The following is a 21,099-nucleotide window of genomic DNA, read 5'->3' on the forward strand; positions in this document are numbered from 1 at the left end:
CCTTTAGCAAAACTATTAACAATTTTCCCTGTCTTATCCTAAAGAAAATTTAGCAGCCGAGTAAAAAAGTTTGAATGCATGAGGGTGGTGGTACAGCACCTAGTTTTTACCAATGTGGGTGCCGAAGAAGGTATTTTAAAATGTAACGCAAGCCTTCCACCCATATGTTTCCATAATTTAAATTAATTTGGTAGAGTCGTATTGTTAATCTTTGGTGAGTTGTTGATTGGCATTTTGCAGACATATTTCTGGAAAGCTTCCAATGCCATTTTCTTGCAGGCTTTTTGGCAGTAGCAGAGAGCAACCATTTTCACAAATTGGAGTCTTGTAGAGGACTGGGAAGGTAGCCAAGATTTAAATTACACAATAACCTCTGCTCTGTATATAGCTTGTATTCCTCAATGGTACGGAGTGATTTGTTTAATACAGTCAGTCCTGCAGCAGCATATAATAGACTGATAGATGAGTAATTCTCTGGCAATGCACGTTTCTTAAATTTGTATAGATTTGAACAACTGGGCCGCAACGCTCTCCTCTTTGAGGTGTGCAAACAGTGACTATTAACAGGGCATTAAAAAGGTTCAGATAGGATAATGTTTTGGTTTGAATGTTTGGCGAGAGCCGTTTTGCATTTGTGTTTATTTTCTCGAACCTGATTTCATATACCATCCCTGTTTGCGTTTTTTCACTTAGCGTCTATAAATATTGATTTTGGCATTTAGCATTTGGCTGGAATTAAATTTAGTATCCATCTGCCATTGTGGCCACATAATTAGGGCTTGGCTCTTCTTTTTTCTTCTTCTTCTGTTGCATTCGACTTGTTCTTTGTTTCCACTCTTTTCTCTGCTGCATGTTAAAAATGTGTCCCTGACAATTGATATCCGTGCAAGCTAACAACCAGAAGCCCTTTCTTCAAAGCCAGGCTGGACCTCTTCATACTGTGGAGTTCATGTTTATTTAAAAGCTTAAAATCATTGCGCCAAATCTCACTTTTATTTTTATTTTATTTTTTTGTCTTGGACAAAATTGATTTTGCTCACAAAAATGCGGGGGTTTGAAAGAGAATATTCAGAAATATGCAAATCTTGCCGAGATAGAAATTGTTTGAGCAGCTGCACCGAAGCAATCAGAGGGTTCTCAACCCTTTCTTTCCCTCTCCTAACCTTGAGAGATTATTTAGCCGTGGTGTGAACATTTTTAAACAAAATTGTCACCTGCTTGTAGGGGAAAAAAACCAAACCAAAACATTATTTTGTGGGGGAAGAGAAGGGCCTGTGGTATGGTGATCCAAATCTTTTAAAGCTGAACAGCTTAAATGCTTTCTCTTTACAGCAAGAGAGCCCAGGCTGTGTAAATACTGAATTATACAAAGAGAATTTTCCCCCCCCCTAACAGTGCTCTGCTCTTTTCTCTGGAGAGATGCCAAACGGTAGTTAGAAGGAATGACATGCCAATCAGAAATTATTATTGAAACTATAACCTGTTCTGCTGCCATATCTTATCTGGAAGTGTCAAACTGATATAAGTCAGATGCTTTACTTTAAAATTTAAACTCTTCTGTATGTATTTCTGTTTGTTGCAAGCTAATCCTGAGGATGACAGGATCTCTCAAAAACGCTTGTTCAGATTTCCGTGATAGGAATGAAGGGTTTGTGTGTGTGTGTGTTAAAGGGAGAGGCTGCATGCGCTAACCTCACAGTTTCCTTGGCTTTCAAACGAAGTTTGGCCCACATGGCTGAGGAGTATTGTCACTGAAATCACAACGCATCTTACATTACATCAGGAAAAAGTTTCTGTAAACCACTGAGGGCAGACCTTAACTTAACAGCCACAATTTTGACTCCCAAATGACTATTGCTAAATTCCTAGGCCGTGGTTCGGTGAGTTCTGCCTCCAGTTTACCATCTTTCTGGCCACAGTTGTTAAGGGAATCACTGCAGTTGTTAAGTCAGTAACACGGTGGTTAAGTGAATCTGCCTTCCCCATTGACTTTGCTTGTCAGAAGGTTGCAAAAGGGGATCACGTGACTGTGGGACACCGCAGTTGTCATAAAAAGGAGCCAGTTACCAAGTGTCTGAATTTGGATTGTGTGACCCTGGGGATGCTGCAGTGGTTGTAAGCCTGAAAAATGGTCATAAGTCACTTTTTCCCCCACTGCCATTGCAACTTTGAACATCACTCAATGAACGGTGATCTCCTTTTGCAACCTTCCGATTAGCTAAATCAAGCAAAATTCACTTAACAGGTGTGTTGCTTAGCAATGGAAATTTTGAGTTCATTTGTCTCAGTTCTTAGTTGCAGCATCCCCAAGGTCACATGATCAAGAAGAACAACAAAGATGATTAGGGGGTCAGAGGCTAACACACACGAAGAACAACAGTTGCAGGAATTGGGCATGTCTAGTTGAATGAAAAGGAGGACCAGCGATGACATGATAGCAATGTTCCAATATTTGAGGGGCTCCTAAAAAAGACGAGGGGTGGGTCACACTGTTTTCCAAAGCCTCAAAAGGCAAGACAAGAAACAATGGATGGAAACTAACCAAGGAAAGAAGCAACCTAGAACTAAGGAGAAATTTCCTGACAAAGAAGACAATCAGTGGGACAGCTTGGTCCAGAAGTTGTGGGTGCTCCATCACTACTTGGTGGTTTCGAAGAAGAAACTGGACAACCCTTTGTCTGAAATGGTGTAGGGTTTCCTGCTTGAGCAGGGGGTTGGACTAGATGACCTCCGAGGTCCCTTCCAACTCTGTTATTCTATGTTCTAAATTGAGGACTATCTCCTTCTATTGGTCCCATTACCTTTATGTGCATTATTCAGGCATCCCAGCTGTATATATTGTTCGTTGATTAACTTCCAGAAAATGGAAGAGTATGTTCTACTCCCATCTATGTTAGTTAGTCACAGGAGAAGTGGAAATGTTCTTATGTCAGGTACCATGAGTGAATTTTCATGAATTACCACCACGTGTTGGAGTTTTGAAGGAAAACAATGTTCTGCTAAAACAGTGACCAACTAAACAGGAAAAAGTACTTAAAATCAAGTTTCCAAGTTAAGTTTTCAACCATAAGGAAAATTTGTATGACGTCAAGTTGATTTTGTACTTTTGATTTTGTACTTTTGTTTTGAATTGATACACATTTTCATTTATTTTGGGTTTCTATTCAGGACTGCAATTTTAAAAAGTATTTTTTCAACCCTGGTTTATACAAAAGGTTTCTCAATAATATCCTGGGGTATTAAGAAAGTTGCTTTAATATGGCATGACAAAACCAAAGAAGTCTTATAGTGGATGAGAATCCCGTTGTATAATTAATCATCTGTTATTTAATTGAAATGTTTTATCCAAAAATAGTATCGCCACTATTCATGCCAAACCGGTTACATAAGAGGAAATATATTATTAGGTGGTTATTACATATCTAGCAATTAAGTTCAGAATCTGTTTCTTTGCAGGGGAATGGTATGACTATATCAGAGAAGTAAGATCTTGTATGTTCGCTGCTGTGTTTAACCTAAACGTACCTCGGCTAACCTTTTGTTATTCTTATTATAACGTATTGCCATCTGTTTTCTACATTAATTTTCCCCCTTCATCACTGGAGAGGCTGCGATGGAACTAAATAATATTTCCAGGTTAGAATTCAGAATGTTCACATCCACACATGAAATTTTATAGAAGAGTCTAAGAAAAGCTACTTAGAGACCAACTGCGATATAATTAGCTGCGGTTGAAATCGGTTTGAGGAAATATTGTAGGCGTGTCCAACAGTGGTATAAAGCCCCCGCTTTTAGGATTTTGAAGAATAAAAGGCTTTCAGATTTAAATTCAGTGGCTAGATTTCATATTGTCTGTGACTTCTATACTAACCGTTATGGAACTGATTCACTGAACAGGAAAATGTTCTAAAAATGATAGATAAATACATAGACTGCTATGGCTCTTTAAAGAAATGCAGTGTTATTCCCTGGGAGGTGAATAAAAGTAGCCTTCACATATGAGCCCAAAATTTCTGTTGCTAAGTGAGACAGTTGTTAAGCTAGTTACTTGGTTGTTAAATGAATCTGGCTTCCCCATTGTCTTTCCTTATCAAAACAAGATCACGTGATCTTGGGAGACAGCAACGGTCATAAGTGTGAAAAATGGTCATAAGTCACTTTTTTCAGAAATTACATTGCCCAGTGTATTTTAATTTATTCTCTGAGAAATCTGCAATGACAAACTTGCTTGGCTAAAGCTGATTTTTTTTGTACTCCTCTTTTTGTATCCTTGTTGTTGGTGGTGGTTTTGTTGTTGCTGTGAGAAAGTACTACTCTACATTCTAGTGTTTGGAGTAACCCTGCTGAAATAGCATTCATCCAGCTTCTTATCTTTTGATTTATTGTTTGTATTAACCTGATTTCCATGTGATTCCTCATTAGTGAAACAAAACTTAAATTCCTCCATTCACTTTGCTTGGCATTTCAGGCAGTCAAAGAAATTGTGAGCACGATGAATTCAAAATGCCTCTCCCCCCACTTTCAGACACTTAATTTTTAATTCCTGCTTTTATCAAACATTTTATTTACTAGACAGTTCTGATTATTAATCCTGGAAAGCAATCAAATCCCCTCCAAATGCAGAGAAGATGTTATCTGGTGCAGTGATTAAGATACAGTAGTTAAGGCTGTAAAATAATTAAGTTTTGGTTCTTAATTGCATCTTTGGGAATCAGTACATTCCTCCTTTTCTTGCCAGAAATGCAAAGCAAAAAGGGTGTGATGCTAAAAGGGGCAATATGACTAACTCTCTACGTCTGTAATGTTGATTTCTAATTCTCCACACTTCAAGCAAGCTCTGAAGACAATTGATTCCAATTTCAGTTTTCTAACGGTAGAAAATTGCTTAGCACCAAAGACAGAAGCCAAGGAAAGTTAAGAGAAGAAACTCTTATTGATCCTTTTAGTGAACGAATCACCTGACTTACGAGGCAACACAGGGCCTAAAAGAAAATGAGTTTCAATGGAATTAATGGTGGTCTCAGACTAGGTTTTTTTTTCTTTATCGTATCTTTATAATTAAACTAGATCTTATTTCTACCTACCTACCTATCATTTATCTATCTTATCTCTCTCTCTCTCTCTCTCTCTCTCTCTCTCTCTCTCTCTCTCTCTCTCTCTCTCTCTCATATCTATCTATCTATCTATCTATCTATCTATCTATCTATCTATCTATCTATCTATCTATCTATCATCTGTATATCATCCATCTTTATCTATCTATCTATCTATCTGTCTGTCTGTCTGTCTATCTATCTATCTATCTATCTATCTATCTATCTATCTATCTATCTATCTATCTATCTACCTACCTACCTACCTACCTACCTACCTACCTACCTACCTACCTACCTACCTATCTATCTACCTATCTATCTATCTATCTATCTATCTATCTATCTATCTATCTATCTATCTATCTATCTATCTATCTATCTATCTATCTATCTATCTACAAATACAGACAGAATGCTTAAATTGACTTGGATTTTTGCAGAAAGCAGTGCAGGAATTTAAAGTCTTATTCCCTGAAATTCTTTTTCCAAGTACACCAGTATGCAATTCATTTCTTCAGCGTATTGGATCTGAAATTGATGTCACATGGTTGTTAAGCAAAACACATGCTTGTCAAGTGACTCCGGCTTCCCCCATTGACTTTGCTTGTCAGAGTTTGATCCTGACCGTCTCAAAGTTGACTCAGCCTTCCAACCTTCCAAGGTCGGTAAAACGAGGAGGCAGATTGTCGGGCGTGACAGGTTGACTCTGTAAACCGCTTAAGAGAGTGCCGTTGTAACTTTAAACGGTTAGTAAATAAACCGCTGTAAGTCCAGAACTACCTGTGTAATCCGACTAGAGCTAAACTGAGACAAAGGCTTCAAACAACAACAACCCCCTCCCCCCAAAAAACTTGAATTCAGACCCCTCGTGAAATGGGAGCCTTGAAGAGCAGGTGACAGGTCCTTCTGAACTGCCTCTCCAAAATTAAAATCTTCGACTGGGGGGGGGGAACTCTTTGTTCTGCTTGGTGTGTGATTTATAACATTTCCCAGCTGATCACCGAGAATTTGCTAAATTAAAAACCATTAATAATAAGCCTCATAGAGAGACAAAAGATAGGGAGAGAATGCTTTGTATCTCCAGCTCGCCAGACCTCAGGTGAAAAGTTCTTAAATAGCTCGGCCGGCTAGTGCCAGCTGCTTGATTTCAGATGCCACCAGAGCTCTGTTTCATCAGAGGCTGGCACAGTTTAGTGCTAATGTTTTTACTGATCCCCCCCCCCACTTCTCATTTCTCTAGGGCCAGTGCTAATTAATGGATACAATTCGTAGCTGTTTAGTTGTAGATCTTACATTAATTACATGCACATGTTAACTGTTCAGAGGATTATTTCTATCACAGCCTTTTTTCCTTTTGTCTAGATTATTAGATTTTTTACGTTGCATTGGTGTAAAATTGCCATAAAATTGCCAGAGACTCTAGAAAGAGTGCAGAGAAAGAGCAACAAAGTTGATCAGGGGATTGGAGGCTAAAACATACGAAGAACGGTTGCAGGAATTGGCTATGTCTCATTTAATGAAGAGAAGGACGAGGTGTGACATGATAGCAGTCTTCCAATATCTAAGAACCGTGGTGGCGCACTGGTTAGAATGCAGCATTGCAGGCTAATTCTGCCGACTGCCAGGAGTTCGATCCCGACTGGCTCAAGGTTGACTCAGCCTTCCATCCTTCCAAGGTTGGTAAAATGAGAACCCAGATTGTTGGGGAGGGGCAACGTGCTGACTCTGTAAACCGCTTAGAGAGGGCTGTAAAGCACTGTGAAGTGGTATATAAGTCTAAGTGCTACTGCTATTGCTAAGAGGTTGCCCCAAAGAAGAGGTGGGGGTCAACCTCTTCTCCAAAGCGCCTGAAGGTAGGACAAGAAGCAACGGATGGAAACTAATCAAGGAGAGAAGCAGCCTGGAACTAAGGAGAAACTTCTTGACAGTGAGAACAATTAATCCATGGAACAACCTACCTCCAGAAGTTCTGGGCGCTCCAACACTGGAGGTTTTTAAGAAGAGATTGGACAGCCATTTGTCTGAAAAGTTATAGGGTTTCCTGCCTGAGCAAGAGGGTTGGACTAGAAGACCTCCAAGGTCCCTTCCAGCCCCATTATTCTGTTCTGTTATTCTGTATCAGAAGTAAGCTTACTCAAAGTAAACCCCTATGGATTTGGGTGGAGATTGTGAATAGTTTAGCATCGCCACTTAAGGCATCTTCATTTAGACTCCACTGCCCAGAGGCCTCGGGGAGAGTATGTCAAGGTAGCGCAGGTAGTACAGTACCATACAGGTAGTCCTTCGCTTACGACCATCTGTTTAATGACTGTTTGAAATGACGATGGCCAGATTAGTGATTTATGGCCAGTCCTCGCACTTGTACAATCATTGCGGTGATTCCACAATTTGGGCACTTGGCCAATTTATTTTTTGCGGATTCAGCTTCCCAGGGTGATGTGTTCCCCATTTGCTCCCTTCCCTGCCTGCTTTTGACAAGCAAAATCAGTGGGAGGAGTCAGGTTTATGTAATGATTACCATGATTCAGTCACCTGGGCAAGAAAGGACAGAACCTTAAGCATCGCTCACTTAACAACCGCACTGTTTAGCAACAGAAGCTCTAGTTTCAGTGGTGGTCATAAGCCGAGGTCCACCTGTGGATATTTGTGGTTTTACCTACGGAGAATTCCTTGCCTCTCTTCTTCCCTTCTTGAGTTACTTCTCTTCATTTTCTTTCCTTGAGCTCCGAGATCGGAGCTGCAGACATTCCAGTAACTGCAAGATGGCAATGAAGGGTTTCTGGATCTCTTTGCTGCCCTCTAATGGCTGTCTGCATCTTTGCAGCCCGGATTTGGCAGCCCTGACATGTCCTGCCCTTAAAAGAATGACTGGTGGGTTTCTTTTAAAATTAGAACAAGTGTTGGAAGGAAACAAGGAAATGCTTTCAATTTGAACTCCTCTCTAGATTATGATTTGATAGAGAGATAGAAATAGAAATAGAACAAACAGCTTTCCCCCCATTGTTTCCAGTAGAGAATCAAAATATTTGCTCTCTGCAAAGTTTGATCTGACATACGTCTGGAATTTAGTGCAGTCTTTAATTCTGGTTACATCTGCATCAAGAACTTGGAGTACAGTAATGAAATGTAAATGCAGTAAATTTAAAGTTTTGCCAGAAAACATGGGAGGGGGGAAAGACATGTAAACAGTGCAGGAATGAATGGAAGGGTATGTCCTCACCCCCTCAGCTACAAATTTTGATTAAAATTCCTCACATGCTTCCCATGAATGAGGCTTTTTTTTTACATTTTTGTGGCCCTCCTGGTCTTCCAACTTCTTATGTTTGGCACGTTTTCTGAAACATTGAGATAAAATGAATCCAGGCAGGCTGTGTTTTTCTTTCAGATTTTGCTAATTATTTCCCCACTTTTTTTTCTTTCAAGAGGAAGAGTTCCTGTGGGAGAGAGGTTGAAGTTCGATTTAGGGCTAAGGGATGATAAAGAGTGAGAACTGAAGTAGTGGCGTCACAAAACAAAATGCCACCTATTATTATTATTATTATTATTATTATTATTATTATTATTATTATTATTATTATTATTATTATTATTATTATTATTATTATTTGGAAGGGACCTTGGAGGTCATCTAGTCCAACCCCCTGCTAAGGCAGGAAACCCTATTCCATTTCAGACAAATGGCTGTCCAGTCTCTTCTTAAAAACTTCCACCGTTGGAGCATTCACAGCTTCTAGAGGCAGGTGGTTCCACTGGTTAGTTGTTCTAACTGTCAGGAAGTTTCTCCTTAGTTCTAGGTTGCTTCTCTCCTTGACTAGTTTCCATCCATTGCTTCTTGTCCTGCTTTCAGGCACTTTGGAGAATAGCTTGACTCCCTCTTCTTTGTGGCAGCCCCTGAGATATTGGAACACTGCTATCGTGTCACCCCTCACTCTTCTCTTCGTTAAACTACACATACCCAATTCCAGCAACCGTTCCCTGTATGTTTTAGCCTCCAGTCCCCCAATCATCTTTGTTGCTCTTCTCTGTACTCTTTCTAGAGTCTCGACATCTTTTCTACATCGTGGTGACCAAAACTGGATGCAGCATTCCAGGTGTGGCCTTACCAAGCCATTGTACTTTTTGCACTTGTTGTCCTGATACTCGACAAGATCTTGTTGCAAAAGTCCCAGGCTTTAGATCATGACATCCATTTCATTATTGACGCCATTTTTTCGTGCCTCTATAGGTAATCCTTGACCAATGTCCACAACTGAGCCCAAAATGTCTCTTGCTAGGTGGGACAAGTTGTTAAGTGAATTTTGCACCTTTTTACGACCGTTCTTGCCACAGTTCTTAACGGAATCACTCCAGTTGCTAAAGTTGGTAACGTGATTGTTAAATGAATCCAGCTTCCCCATTGTGTTTGCTCCTCAGAAGATCACAAAAGGGGATCGCGTTATAAAAATGGGACAAAACTCACTTAACAAACTGTCTCACTTAACGACAGAAATGTTGGGCTCAATTGTGGTCGTAAGTTGAGGACTACCTGTACTGAGATTTCTGACATACTATGAGCAAGATTGAGCAGTCTCTTGTATGTAGTGAATTGCTGCTTGTAGAGACGTGATGATATATCTTGCACTCATAGCCAGAATACGCAATAATTTCCTGTTGGTTGTCAAAACGTAATGCTTGTGGGAATCATTGTTCTTTTCACAACTCAGAGAAGTGTTGTAAGGAATGGTTTGTAGTTCTCTCAGCTGTCTTTCTGGTAACTTTGAAGTAAAATGTAACATTCTAATAAAATTTAGCCATTTAAAGCAAAACAATAATAAAAAGCTACAAGAACAAAAAATAAAACCAGGTACATGAAGGTTTGACTTTCATCTGTTGCTTTTGGGAACAATCTTTTTCTTCAGGGTTAAATTGAGGAGGTAAATTAAGGAGCTGGTAGTTAAATTCTTGTTCAAAACCCCAATTTAGAGGCCTTGATTTTGGATATAAACACCATTCAGATTTCTTTCTGGGCTTCTCTTTCTGTCGCACACGCAGCTTAAATGTTTAATCATAGTTTAATTATTAATTATTAAATATGATGGAACCTTTGTTCCTTATCGTTAATTTGCTTTAACAATTTGTTTCGGTAACTCAGTGTGTTAGCTTTATAGCCTTTCGATGTCCCATATAAACACACACACAGAGCTTTAATAATTTCACTTAAATTTTTATTTAAATAATTTCTCTTCTCAACTGACACGACTCTGGTAACTCGATACTAATTGTCTTGAATGGTACTTTAGCTCTGGACACTGCCTGTAATAAAATTGTGCGTCTGTGTGTATATGCGTGTGTTACATACAAAATGGCACACAAATGAAATAATAAATAAAATAGATATTTACGCAAAACAAAGTACAGGTAAATCTTTGATGTAGGACCACAATTATAGCCCAAAATTTATGGTGTTGAGCAAGACGGTTAAGAGAGTTTTGCCCCATTTTATGACTTTTCTTGCCCAAGTTGTTAAGTGAATCACTACATTGTTAAAGCTAGTGACATTGTCATTAAATGAATATGGCTTCCCCATTGATGTTGCTTGTCAGGAGGTCCCAAAGGGGGATCACATGATCCTGGGACACTGCAAGCGTCATAAATATGAGTCAATTGCCAAGCATCTGAATTTTGATCACGTGATGCTGCAATGGTCGTAAGTATGAAAAATGGTCATAAGTCACTTCTTCCAGTGTCCTTGTAACTTCAAGCCGTCATTAATTGAATGGTTGTAAATCAAGGACTACCTATATATTGAGTATATTGAGTATGAAAAGTTTGATTCTTTTCCTGACGTTAATGGAACCAGGTTGTGAGTTATTTATTCACCTTTCAGCTTTATTGGATTCTCTTCTAGGCTGTCATAATCTTGTGAGTCTTGCAGATATCTATGGCATAATCATGCTTTAATATGTGCATTGTTATTATAGTATCATTATATTATGCTTCTTTTAAAACAGTTTTGCCCGAAAGGGAGGGGCAAAGTTATTCTAAATAAAAATGGTAAACATAAATACATATATTGAGATGCAATGGTTGTGGAAGGAACACTTGAAGCAAGATGTTTAAAATCAACTGGTGCCAGACAGTTCTCAGAATTCCCAACTGAACATTCGATTAAGAGTTGTTGAAACTTAGCAAATTAATTTGTTTTACATTCCCCACTCCTACAGCATTAGGATCCAAATTGTTCTTATATATATACCCTTTACATTTTCCAGGACGTGTTATACAGTATAATATAGCATAATGTAATAGAATGCAATATATTAACATCATACTTTTCTTTTTAGTTTGGCAACAATAACTACATGAATATGGCAGAAGCAAATAACGCATTTTTTGCAGCGAATGAGGTAAGTATCACATCCTCACCCCTTGCAAACACTTTATTCCTCTTTGCGTTACACCAGACATGTCAAACACAAGGCCCGGGGGCCGGAGCTGGCCCGCGAAGTGGTTCCATGCGGCCCGCGAAGCCATCCTGGAAACAGTGAGGGAACGGCCCCCACTGCCTTGGCCCTGGCCCAGAGACCCCCCCTTCTGCCAGAGACCCCCAGATCTGTCCCACTCCTGCCCAGGCCCCCATAGGCACCCTTGATGCCAATGATGTAGAGCTGGCCACGCCCACCCAGTAAGCCATACGCACTCTAGCCACGCCCACTCAGTAGGCCATGCCCACCCATGCCACACCCACCCGGCCCCCTGAGGGCAACCGCAATGCTGATGCGGCCCTCAATGAAATTGAGTTTGACACCCCTGCTTTACACTGTAATTCTGTTGTTCACTTTTACCATTTTTTCAGCCTTTCAGTAGGTGATGGGCAAAGCGCTAAATTTTCTGTGTTTTATGGAACATAAAATAAAGTCTTTAATGAGAGAGAAAATAACCTGACATTTTACCGTTGTGGGTCAATTTGGTTGTCTGAAAGAGTGTTAGTTATGTAGCAGGTCAATAAAAACAAATCTGCAAATGTGTGTGTATGTTTGTCTCTGCATGTGCGTGTGTATGTGTTTGTGTGTGTGTGTGTATGTTTGTGTGTGTGTGTGCTTGCATGTATTTGTTCAGGCATGAAAGACCAGCTTCACACGTGAGGGGTCCAGTTACAACTGATTTATTGCTAAAATCTCTATGCAGAGGAATCGTCTCAACTAATGGTTATTTCCTATTTGGAGTTAGATAAGGATCCACGGAATTCAAGAGAGGTTGGATTTAGTTTGTGGCTACATAAGGATTCTAGACTGATCCCTTTTTTAGCACCTCCCACAGTTTCTGTCACTCCTTCTCCTGCAGTTTGTTACATAGACAGATAAGGGGAGATAGGTGGTTCAGAAATGTGCAAAAATTAATGTATATACATACATAAATGCACACGCATACAAGCACATGCATAAAGGCAACCAGAAGGAGGCAGATTTAAGGCACAGTCCAGGCGTACATTTTAAAGCAAATTCATTGAATGCTCATCAACTAATTAGGGCCATAGATACATACAAAAACCTTATTTTTTAATTTAGGTTCTTAGGAAAACAAAGGGAACACAACTGGTTTGCAGGATCATTTGTTTTCTGGGAAAGATAAGGAGGAGACTCTCCATAGAGAGAGTCTTGGTTGAATGGAAGCATTAACTTTGATTGACAGAATCTGACTAGGTCACAGGGTGATGAACTTGGCCAACATCTGGGAAAGATGGCAGAGAGGCGTTTGCCAGCCCAATATTCCTGTAGTTCTTTCAATCTGTTGGACCTCTCCTTGATGGTCTTCTAAGGCAGGGGTCCCCCAACCCCTGGTCCATGGACTGGTAGCAGGCTGTGGCATGCCAGCAACCGGTCCGTACAAACAAGCAAAGCCCGATCCTTGGGATGCAGGCAGCACACAAACCCACACACACTCCGGTCCACAGAAAAACCTCTCTTCACAGAACCGGTCCCTGGTGCCCAAAAGTTTGGGGGCCTCTCTTCTAAAGAACATCAAGGTAGCAAAAGTGACTCTGCTCCAGACTGAGCTGCCTTTTGGCCAACATACATGTTTGCTCCAATTGGATAGAAATGCAAGCTGAATTTGTCCAGCTTTCTTTTTTTACTGCTCTTGATGGTTCATTTGTAATACTGGAGAACTAGGGGTGACATGATAGCAGTCTTCTAATATTTGAGGGGCTGCCACAAAGAAGAGAGGGTCAACTGATTTTCCAAAGCCCCTGAAGGCAGGAGAAGAAGCAACGGATGGAAACTCATCAAGCAGAGAAGCAACCTGGAACTAAGGAGAAACTTCCTGACAGTTAGAACAATTAACCAGTGGAACAACCTGCCTCCAGAAGCCGTGAATGCTCCAACACTGGAAGTTTTTTAAGAAGAAACTGGACAGCCATTGGTCTGAAATGGTGTAGGTTCTCCTGCTTGAGCAATGGGTTGGACTAGAAGACCTCCAAGGTCTCTTCCAACTCTGTCGTTCTGTAAGAATGAAAATTGCAGTGAACTCCTTCAGCATGTGAGCTGGATTTGAGTGGTCCTTGTAAACAGAAACGTCTTAAGATCAATAGCTTTTCTGCCTCTGAGCCAGAAATCTTTTTTTTTTTTTTGCTTATATCCTTGTACAGTAGAGAAGAAGAAAAAATTACAGAGGAGAAAAATTATTGGAGAGCCGTGATAAATGTGGCTGTATTCAATGCAGTATTTTTATGTTCATAGTTTTAAAACAATGCCTGGCTCTCCCTCCTTCTTTTTCTCTCTTTCCTCCTTCCAACAAGATTGCTTAGATAAGGGAAGATTGCTTGGCATCGGCTTGCTTCGGTGTTGGTTGTGGTAATGAACACCACCCCCATCTGTAATGACAACATGATGTTTCATTCTGTAGAATTTCATTCCTCCATTTGAATCAAACATTGATGAAGGCTCTGCTGCCAGCAGCTGTTCAGAGACAATTTAATTCCAGCTGTGATAATTCACCGTGTCAGACATTGGCTGTTATATGTTGATACAACAGCTCTCTAAATTTGCATTTTTATCAAAAGGAACAAATGTTTTGAACATTTCAGTGCAGATGGCATTTTAACCACATGCACTGTTTTGGGTTTTTTTGTTTTTTTTTTGTTAAGGATTGGAGGATTTTCTCTCTTCCCGAAAGTAATCTAAGAGAGAAAGGCATGAAAAGTTAATAGCTCTTTTATAATCACGATGGGCAAGGCAACTCTCTTAAAAACATTGCCCAGTCCTCTCTGGATCATAAGAGGACTTTTCTCCACAATCAAATTGCACAACATGGGGACACTTTGCAGAATATGAAACAGGCTAAATCATTTAGAATAGTTCAGTGCTAAACATTGTCTTCATTTAGATTACGTTCATCTTATTCGCTTATCTATACATTACTTTCAGCAATCATAACGTGAGACAATTTTGATTCTTCTTTCTTTTTTTTCCTTTTTTTTAGTTAAACTCTTGGTAGACATCAAGAAAACATGACAAATATCATTTTTCCAAAATGTGCTGCAAATTAAAATAGTTGTGTTATAGGGAGGCACATAAATGACACAACTATTGGAGATTTTTTTTTCATACTCCCTTTTACAAAATGAATTCAACTGCCATGTCTGGCTTAAAACATTTTTTACCATTTATACTACAGAAGGACTACAGAACAGTTGAAATATGTGTGTGTATATATATATATATATATATATATATGACCTGGAAACCTGGCTTTTCGATTTATCAGGCCTGGACTGAAGGGGTTTTAGCTTTTTAAATATTGTTTTAATTGTTGGGCTTAATTAATTTAATTTATTTTAATTTTATATTATCTCTTATATTGTATTTTATGCTGCCCTGTAAACCGCACTGAGTCCTTCGGGAATAGGGCGGCATAGAAATCTAATTTATATATATATATATATATATATATATATATATATATATATATATATATATATATATATATATATATATATATATATATATATATATATATATATATATATATATATATATATATATATATATATATATATATATATATATATATATATATATATATATTTGAATAATTTACACAAATAATGAGCTGTCATAAGTTGACTATATCCTGTGGATAGCCTTGGGTTAGGCAAAAACAGGAAAGAGTTAATTAGCAAGGTGTATTCAAAAAAAGCCTTGACAAATAACACACACACACACACACACACACACACACACACACACATATACATATACATGTATGTATGTATGTATGTATGTATGTATGTATGTATGTATGTATGTATATGCTGTGGATGACTGCTTTGCAGTCATCAAGTTTCAGGTAAATTTACTTACCAAGTCCACAATATTAGGTACATTTTCAATCTGTACCTGTCACATCTTTAAGCTTATATTGCATTTCAATCTAATGCCTGCCAGTTCGCTTGTGCCTTTAGCCCTTAAAAAACAACCTCGGTTGAGAAATTGATGTGGCTTGTTTGTTTTTTTGCGTAAACCTGTGTCGGTGTCATAAAAGCTGTCACCCGGTTTTGTTTTCTTGCAAAAACAAAAAACCCCGCATCCTGAAGCACCTTAAATATTTATTGAAATAATATTTCAAATGATAATTACGTTGGTAATGAAGACAGCCAAATGCCAGATATCAGGAACGAGTGTTTATCCATATTGTTAATGTGATATGTTAGATTTCATTAAGCAGTAATAGGGTAGTAAATGAGTCACAAATTATCATTGCATCTGTTACCAGGCAGCTTTTGTGCCAACCCCAACTGTAAAATGTAGCCATAGGGTTATTTTTATTAGCCAAAGGCCTTCCGTGCCCAATTCATCCTTTTGTGTTGGTGAACTTCAAGTCTGTTGACTATGAATAGCTTCCTTCCCCCCCTCCCATTTTTTTTTAATATTGAAACAGGAATAAATATCTCCCCATGCAAAGCAGGAGCTTGCAGGACTGAGATTAAGTTGCAATATTTGTGCCCATGTCCTTTGTGTTTGTGTGTGTGTGTGTGTGTGTGTGTGTGTGTGTGTGTGTGTGTGGTGTGTGTGTGCGTTATGAGCCTGCTTGATTCTCTCAAGATGGTTTTATTTCTGCAGACGGCTGTCTGCTGCCTTCTCCTTCGTGATGGGAGAGCAGTAATGACAGCTGACATTTTTTTCATATGGAGGCAAAGGGACCCCCTTTTCCTCATCCTCGCGTTTCAGTTTCCATATTCTCTCAAGCAGTTATTAATTTATATCATCATTAACAGTTTGAAGGATGACAATTTCTAGCCACTTAATGAGAAATTTCACCGAACGTATCATTTTTAAATTAACTGGCATTAAGTCGCTCTTTCGGACAATATAAATAATGCATGAGGCGAAATTGCCGCCTCCCTCAGAAGCAAAATTGTAGGCTGAGGGAAACAAAATAAACCCAACGTATAATAATAGATAAGGTAAACACTTTTAATTCAAGCTCAGCCCGAGGTAAACTAGGTGAAGAAGGGCCGTGAATAGCAAAGGAGATGGCCATGCGGTTTTTGGTGATCCATCTGCAGCCCTCTGTTGTGACTGTACACTACAGCATTTCCCCGAAACAACACAATACCTGGAATTGTTAATATCTTTAATAAAGCTCTGGGTTTTCCTTGGGAACAATTGCTAGTGCGGAGTAGCTTATTTGGCTTCACTGTGACACTGATTTGGAAAACCATTGGAGGGGTTGTGTTGTGCAGAAGCCACAAAAATAATTGCCGTGGTTCTAACAATAGGCAACAGAACAGTTATGGAGTAGCAATATTGTTGATGTATACGGCTCAGTGGGACATTTTTCACCCTAACTATGGCTGCCTAACTGAACTATTGATGGGTTCATAATCAAAAGAACTTACTGGCCATCGTTGGGTGAAAACTCTACTTTGGGCTGAGAAGGGATCCTTTATGTTGGGTTTCTGCTCGCTACTATAAAAGTTAATAACTGTGTTTATTTATTGACTTATTAGTCAAATGTATAGGGCACCCAACTCAAAATGAATCTGGTCAATGTACTAGATCAGGGGTAGGCAACCTTGGCTCTTTTATGACTCGTGGACTTCAACTCCCAGAATTCCTGAGCCAGCTGGCTCAGGAATTCTGGGAATTGAAGTCCATGAGTCATAAAAGAGCCGAGGTTGCCTACCCCTGTACTAGATTAAAAAAAGTCACTTCAAACAGATGAAGGCACTAATCCAGAGATTAATATACCCATATATTAACAAAATTTCTATGTGGACACACTTCCTAACTGAGCGCTGGTGGAAAAAACTTAGGTCTATCAAGGAAAGCAGATTTTGGGTACCTTGAACCTCTTGGAGAAGCTATTCCAGAGGGCAGGACCTCCTGGGTCCCATTAGCTGACATCGCTTTAAAGATTGGATCTAGAACGTGCCTATATTAGTTAGTTTACTAAATTAATTGGAACAATGGAACAATGATGGTTCTGCGTTGGTCAAAAGAGCTTCTCAGAAGGTTCCATAGATATTTAACAAGCTTCAGGCAGTCCTTGACTTACGATGGGTTGAAGTTATGACTCACCTGAAAAAGGGGACTTACGACCCAGATCTAAAGTTCTGACAGTTGGGCTCCCCACTCCTGCAACCACGTGCCTGCACTTAACAGCCGCATCACTTAATGATAGAAGTCCCAGTCCCGATGGTTGTAAATTGAGGAGTGTAAATTTGAGCGTAGAAATTTACATGTGGCTATTGGGACAGGATGTGTTCTGTTTTTGCTTTTTTGAGAAGAGACCCATCATTAACACTCATATAAAAAGAGTCCTACGCTTACCACCAAAATGGAGCCCAACATTTCTGTGGCTTTCTGTTCTGGAGTGAGTTTTGCCCCATTTTATGATCTTTCTTGCCCCACTTGTTCCATGAATCATTGCATCTGTTAAGTTAGCCACACGTTGTTGGAGGGAAACTGGCTTTCCCGTTGACTTTGCTTGTCAGAAGGTGGCAAAAGGGGAACCGCGTGAGCCTAAATGCTTGTCAGTTGCCAGCCAAGTGTCCGAATGTTGATGGTGCAAAAATGGTCATAGGTCACTTGTTTCCAAGTGCCGTTGTCACTTCAAATGGCCACGAAACAAACTGTTTTAAGTCAAACACTGCCTGTACCTTGTTCCATTTAAACAAAACCAAGGTTTTTAGGAGCCTTTGTACTAAATCAGGGCTGTCAAACTCAATTTCATTGAGGGCCGCATCAGCATTGCGGTTGCCCTCAGGGGGCCGGGTGGGTGTGGCCTGGGTGGGCGTGACCTACTGGGTGGGCGTGGCTAGAGTGCGTATGGCCTACTGGGTGGGCGTGGCCAGCTCTACATGGTTCGCATCAAGGGTGCCTATGGGAGCCTGGGCAGGAGTGGGACAGATCTGAGGGTCTCTGGCAGGAGGAGGGTCTCTGGGCCAGGGCCAAGGCAGTGGGGGCTGTTCCCTCACTGTTTCCAGGATGGCTTCGCGGGCCGCATGAAACCACTTCGCGGGCCGGATCTGGCCCCCAGGCCTTGTGTTTGACATGTCTGTACTAAATAAACCTTTTTAACTACCTTTTTAACAGTCACCTGAACAAGATACAATCTGTTATTGTGTATAAATGGAATAAGAGGGAATTTGAAATAGGATTCTAACATTTCATGCGTATGAGCTATAAGAGTTTACTACCAGTATGTATGTGCTCTACCCAAATTGAAAGCATTTATGTTGGTGTCAGAACAATTTGTAACCTGCTTGGGCTGGTTTGTTTTTTCCTAATATATCAATAAACTGGTAATTTGTTCTCCAGCTAAAAACAAAACAGCCCAGCCTAGCCGATGTTCAGTCCAACAACAGAGAACAGATGTTGCTAATTAAGTGTGCATTAAAAAACAGTTAATACTGATACATCATTAAAGCCATATGATAATCTTTAATCTGAAAGATCTAAAAAAGCTGGGCAGATGTGAGGAACTTGCCAGTCAAGTTGTGAGGAGTGTAGAAGAATTCTTTTTTTTAAAAAAAAAAACAATGTCCCAAAGGTGCTTCCCCCCCCCCCAAGAGGCAACTGGTTTTTCTTTGTTTATCTTTGAAGACGTTTCGCTCCTCATCCAAGAAGCTTCTTCAGTTCTGAAGAAGAAGTTGAACTGAGGAAGCTTCTAGGATGAGAAGCAGAATGTCTTCAAGGAAAAACAAAGAAAGACCAGCTGCCTCTTGGGGGGGGGGAAAGCACCTTTGGGGCAACCATGACCTGGTCGATTTTTTTAAAAACGATGTTTGTTGTTGTGTGATCATAACAAAGAATTTATTTATTTTCCTTTTAGCAAACATTCCATACTCCAAGCCTTGGAGACGAAGAGTTTGAGATTCCACCAATTACGCCACCGCCTGAACTGGATCCCACGAATTTAGGGATGGCTGATATTCTCCTGCCTTTTCAAGGCCTCAGTGATCAGTTGGGGGCCCAAGGAAATGAATTTACCCCTCAGTTCCCCCCCCAGAGTTTGGATCTGCCTTCCATTACAGTATCTCGAAACTTGGTGGAACAAGATGGCATTATTCAAAGCAATGGATTACATATGGTAGGAACATATTTATATATATTTTTATATATATTGGGTATTTTTAAAAAAATCTTCTGGGTATCCACCTATTTTATTGCAGCAAAGACATAAAGTGATGTGGATAATGTAAAACTAGCATCACCAGGGCTAAAACTAGCATTAAAACTTAGCACTGATGATGTTACCTCGCTTGGCAATCAAACCTCTGCAAGGAAAACAACCAAGGAACCCACCCTCCTCCTTTCTCCTCCTCGTTCTCCTCCTGCTCTTTCTCCTCTCCTCCTCTTCTTCTTCTCCTCCTCTTTCCTCTTTCTTCTGCTCTTTCTTCTCCTCCTCTTCCTTCTCTTCTCTTCTCCTCTTTCTTCTCTCCTTTCTTCTCTTCTCTCCTCTTTCTCCTCCTCTTTCTCCTCTTCTCTCCTCTTTCTCCTCTTCTCTCCTGCTCTTTCTTCTCCTCCTCCTCCTCTTTCTCTTCTCTTCCTCTTCTTCTCCTCCTCTTTCTCCTGCTCTTTCTTCTCCTCCTCCTCCTCTTCTCTCCTCCTCCTCTTCTTCTCCTCTTTCCTCTTTCTCCTCCTCCTCCTCTTCTCTCCTCTTTCTCCTTTTCTCTCCTCCTCTTCTCCTCCTCCTCCTCTTCTTCTCTCCTCCTCTTTCCTCTTTCTCCTACTCCTCTTCTCCTGCTCTTTCTTCTCTTCCTCCTCCTTTCCTCCTCCTCCTCCTCCTCCTCCTCCTCCTCCTCTTCCTCCTCCTCCTCCTCCTCCTCCTCCTCCTCCTCCCATTCTCCTCCTTCTCCATTTCACAAGCCCCGTCTTCTTCTGGCATTGATGATGTTACATAGTTTGGTAATGAAACATCGGCAAGGAAGACCACCAAGCTCAGAGAGCATCAGAAACCCCACCGTCTAACCCAGAGCTCCAAATATTCTCTACTCTCAGTAATCTTAAGAAAAATGGTCCCCTAAAAATAACCAGATTTTCTACTGAGTTCCTTTGCCTCTTTAAGATTAATATTATCCCGAATATTAAATTTATATTTCAAAGCCGTGTTGATACATGCCTGTCATTATTTATTTAAAACAGGCACTTTATTAAAGTGATAAATATTTATTAATAATAATATTCCTTTATTTAAATTGTATATTTTATGAATGATCTTTCCTTGGAGCCCCCTTTTTTATTACTGCAATAAAAAAAACATAAAAGAGGCATTTTAACTATGAAATTTTATTTCATGGACAATTGGGTTTGCTGTATCTGAGAGAACTAACTATGGGGGCATAAAATAATTATGATATTAATCTACATTCGTACAGTGGCTGCATGCAGCAGTGCTCGGCTTCTCAAATTTTTATTACATCTTGGTTGTCAGGTTGTTAAATCGGTATTGATAGTTAAGTCACAGGCTTTAAAGATACTACAGATATAGTTTCAATATTGGATGAGACATATTGAAA

General features: G+C 39.8%; 1 protein-coding gene across 1 annotated transcript in view; it reads left to right on the forward strand.

Moving 5' to 3' along the window:
- TOX3 (TOX high mobility group box family member 3) overlaps positions 1-21,099 on the forward strand; it is a 72,828-nt gene that overhangs the window by 38,845 nt on the left and 12,884 nt on the right. The window contains exons 2-3 of the mRNA XM_081336267.1: positions 11,420-11,482; positions 19,413-19,670. Of these exons, the coding sequence (XP_081192393.1) occupies positions 11,420-11,482; positions 19,413-19,670 (321 nt within the window). The remainder of the gene's footprint in view (positions 1-11,419; positions 11,483-19,412; positions 19,671-21,099) is intronic.

This window comes from Vipera berus (genome assembly GCF_964194415.1).
Source record: "Vipera berus genome assembly, chromosome: 10".
In the NCBI taxonomy this organism is placed as follows: domain Eukaryota; kingdom Metazoa; phylum Chordata; class Lepidosauria; order Squamata; family Viperidae; genus Vipera; species Vipera berus.